General features: G+C 39.7%; 1 protein-coding gene across 2 annotated transcripts; it reads right to left on the bottom strand.

Annotated features, from left to right (window-relative positions):
* Positions 1-2,037: 2,037 nt before the first annotated feature.
* Positions 2,038-2,555, bottom strand: LOC119624798 (ATP synthase subunit f, mitochondrial-like). Of its 2 annotated transcripts, XM_037999876.2 has the most exons (2): positions 2,181-2,555; positions 2,038-2,066 (listed from the first exon to the last, which is right to left on the bottom strand). In XM_037999876.2, the coding sequence occupies exons 1-2, from the start codon at positions 2,299-2,301 to the stop codon at positions 2,038-2,040; spliced, it is 150 nt and encodes a 49-aa protein (XP_037855804.1). In that variant the 5' UTR covers positions 2,302-2,555. The 2 variants fall into 2 exon arrangements, with proteins under 2 accessions (XP_037855804.1, XP_037855803.1); XM_037999875.2 differs by lacking the exon at positions 2,038-2,066 and having other exon boundaries at positions 2,086-2,555.
* Between the last annotated feature and the right edge of the window lie 575 nt (positions 2,556-3,130).

The raw sequence follows: 3,130 nt of genomic DNA, 5'->3' as shown, positions 1-3,130 counted from the left end.
GAGTCCATTCAGGAGGCTGGAAATGCTTAGTGAAAGAAGTGGGCTAGGCTCGGACACATGGAGGTGGGAAGATCAGAGTTTTTCAGGGATTGTAAGTTCAGTGTGTCTACAGCACAGATTACATCCTTATTTCTCAGGTCTGACTATGAATCAAATCCATCTCTGTGACTTTTTAAAAATTCAGATGTCTGGCCGGGTATGGTGGCTCACGCCTGTAATCCCAGCACTTTGGGAGGCCGAGGTGGGTGGATCACATGAGGTTAGGAGTTCCAGACCAGGCTGGTCAACATGGTGAAACCACATCTCTACTAAAAATACAGAAAAATTAATCTGGCATGGTGGCACATGCCTGTAATCCCAGCTGCTTGGGAGGCTGAGGCAGGAGAATCACTTGAACCTGGGAGGCAGAGATTGCAGTGAGCTGAGATCGTGCCATTGCACTCCAACCTGGGCAACAGAGTGAGACTATCTCAAAGAAAAAAAAAACAAAAAAAGTTAGATGTCTGAGCCCAAATCCCCTCTACCTTCAGAATCTGAATGTTAGAAGGCTGGGCTGAACAACATTTTAGTTTGCTTAAGAATCTGATGTGCAGCCAAGATTGAGAATCACAGGAATATAAGGATAAATATTTGTCGAAATACACATTGCCAGCCAGGCACAGTGGCTCATGTCTGTAATCCTAGCACTTTGGGAGGCTGAGGTAGGACTGTTTGACCCCAGGAGTTCAAGACCAGCCTGGACAACATAACAAGATCACATCTCTATTTAAAAAACAAATACTATATATAAACATTTTTAGTATATATATAAAAACATATATTTAGTATATATAAATTTATTATATAAATATAATAAATAATATATAATATATTATATATAATTATATATAATATATAATAAATTTATATATACATAAATATATGTAAATTTGTATATACACACAGACACACACACTCCCAAACTAGGTATTCAGGACATTGAGAAATTAATAATAATCTGTTCTATTTTGCCCTAGACTGGCAGTTACCATTTAGCTACTTAGTATGACAGACTAAGAAATATCAAATTACTTGCTTTCCCCTTTCTTCTTTTTTTCTGATCTTTTCCAAATGTGATGACTGTGAAATAGACTGACCTAACACAAGACTCAGGAGAAGTGCAAAAGAGTTACACATTGACAAAAGTATGATTATATTTATTATTATAAGTATATAAAGAAATACATATAATCATGTATTATTATTTTGATTTAAATATTAAATGCCATTGGATATAACACATATATTGTGGCACTTGCAACTGATGTCTGTTAAAAATGTGGATCTGGCCGGGCACGGTGGCTCACGCCTGTAATCCCAGCACCTTGGAAGACCGAGGTAGGAGAATCACTTGAGCTCAGGAGTTTGAGACCAGCCTGGCCAACATGGTGAAACCCCATCTCTACTAAAAATACAACAAAATTAGCTGGTGATGGTGGTACGTGCCTGTAATCCCAACTACTCGGGAGGCTGAAACAGGAGAACCACTTGACCAAACCTGGGAGTTGGAGGTTGCAGTGAGCCTAGATTGTGCCACTGCACTCCAGCCTGAGCAACAGAGTGAGACTCCATCTCAAAAAAAAAAAAAAAAAAAAAAAAGGTGGATCTGGAATTTCATACTGGATTTTTAATTCTGAGAAAGTTTCCACAATGATATTTCTATGTGTTTACCCACAAAAATAGCCTTGTTGTTTTATATCTGTCTCTTTCACTAAATTGAACATCTTCCAAGTAAATCTTTCCTAAAGAATGAATGAATGAAGTTGAGAGTAATGTTATAGAAAAGTCAGGTCAACAGCAGGTACATGGTATTACACATTTATTTATCCGTTTGTTTATTTATTTATTTATTTTTCACGTACCAGTCATCTTTTACTTTGAGGTTAATTCCCACTAGAATATGAAAGGATTCAGCAACGATCGAGGTTGTGTTCCTTACGGAGGGACTCGGGCCAAGAAGGTCATGTGGGGGAGTGCAGAGCGTGCGTGCCCTTTTCTTCAGTGGTACTTGTGTAGCCGCTGGTGCTTGAGCTCCTTGTAGTAAAGTCAGTAGCTGAAGAGCATGTAGGCTGCCAGCACCATGGTTATCCCCGAGATGATCCCCTTCTTCACGTTGATGTACTTGTAGTACTGGTAGTAACCTCTTTGAAACGCTCTGGCAATGCCACTAGGGCTAAAGTCCCACATCAAGATCCAGCTTGGCAGCTCCCCTAGTTTGAACTCCAGAAGTTTCTTGTCCTTCACTGGTACGACTGACACCATCTTGGAGTCCTGGTGTTTGCTGTGCCGGTGTTTGTTTATTTTTGAGACAGGGTCTTACTCTGTTACCCAGGCTGGAGTACAGTGGCATGATCATGGCTCACTGTAGCCTCAATCTCCTGGGCTCAAGTGATCCTCCCACCTTAGCCTCCAAAGTACCTGGCACTACAGGTGAGTGCCACCATGCCCGACTAATTTTTGTATTCCTTGTAGAGATGAGGTTTTGCCATGTTGCCCAGGCTCATCTCAAACTTCTGGGCTCAAGCAGTCCACCCACCTCAGTCTCCCAAAGTGCTGGGATTACACGCATGTGCCACCGTGCCTGGCCTAAGAAGTATATGGTATTGTTAAGCATAGGGAGCAGACCAGTAATGAAATGGATGAAACCCTTCAGAGTTTTATTTTGGGTGAAGATAAGTTAGAGGGATGGGAAGGATGGAATAGCCTTTGGATAACCTTGCTTACTAAACAACTATTTTTTAATTGACTCTAAAGAAATATATTTTCATGGAGTCCCTTTTGGACTGAGAGGACCAAATTTTTCATAGCACACAAAGGGCAATAAACTGAATTTATTGAGTAATATCCATGTCCAAACAATTTTACTTCTACCTGGGAGCATTACAAGAGAATCCAAAAGACCTGGATAAAAGGAAAAGAAGATCACTAAATCAAATTGACTCTTTAAGTTGGTGGAAAAATTTGGACATATTTCTTTGAGTAATTTTAGCAACAGAGATATGAAATAGAGGCAATTTCAATGAAATTGGTTACCTGCTCATTATGAAAGGACCTATCATTTCTGTATCTCTTTTTCTTTTTTTTTTTTGAG

Source organism: Chlorocebus sabaeus, chromosome 8, assembly GCF_047675955.1.
Source record: "Chlorocebus sabaeus isolate Y175 chromosome 8, mChlSab1.0.hap1, whole genome shotgun sequence".
Lineage (NCBI taxonomy): Eukaryota > Metazoa > Chordata > Mammalia > Primates > Cercopithecidae > Chlorocebus > Chlorocebus sabaeus.
The sequence above is the reverse complement of the archived record's forward strand: the minus strand, read 5'-3'. Positions and strand labels throughout refer to the sequence as shown.

Excerpts from the sequence above, each read along its gene's own strand:
- LOC119624798 (XM_037999875.2), bottom strand. The coding sequence starts at position 2,301 with ATGGTGTCAGTCGTACCAGTGAAGGACAAGAAACTTCTGGAGTTCAAA.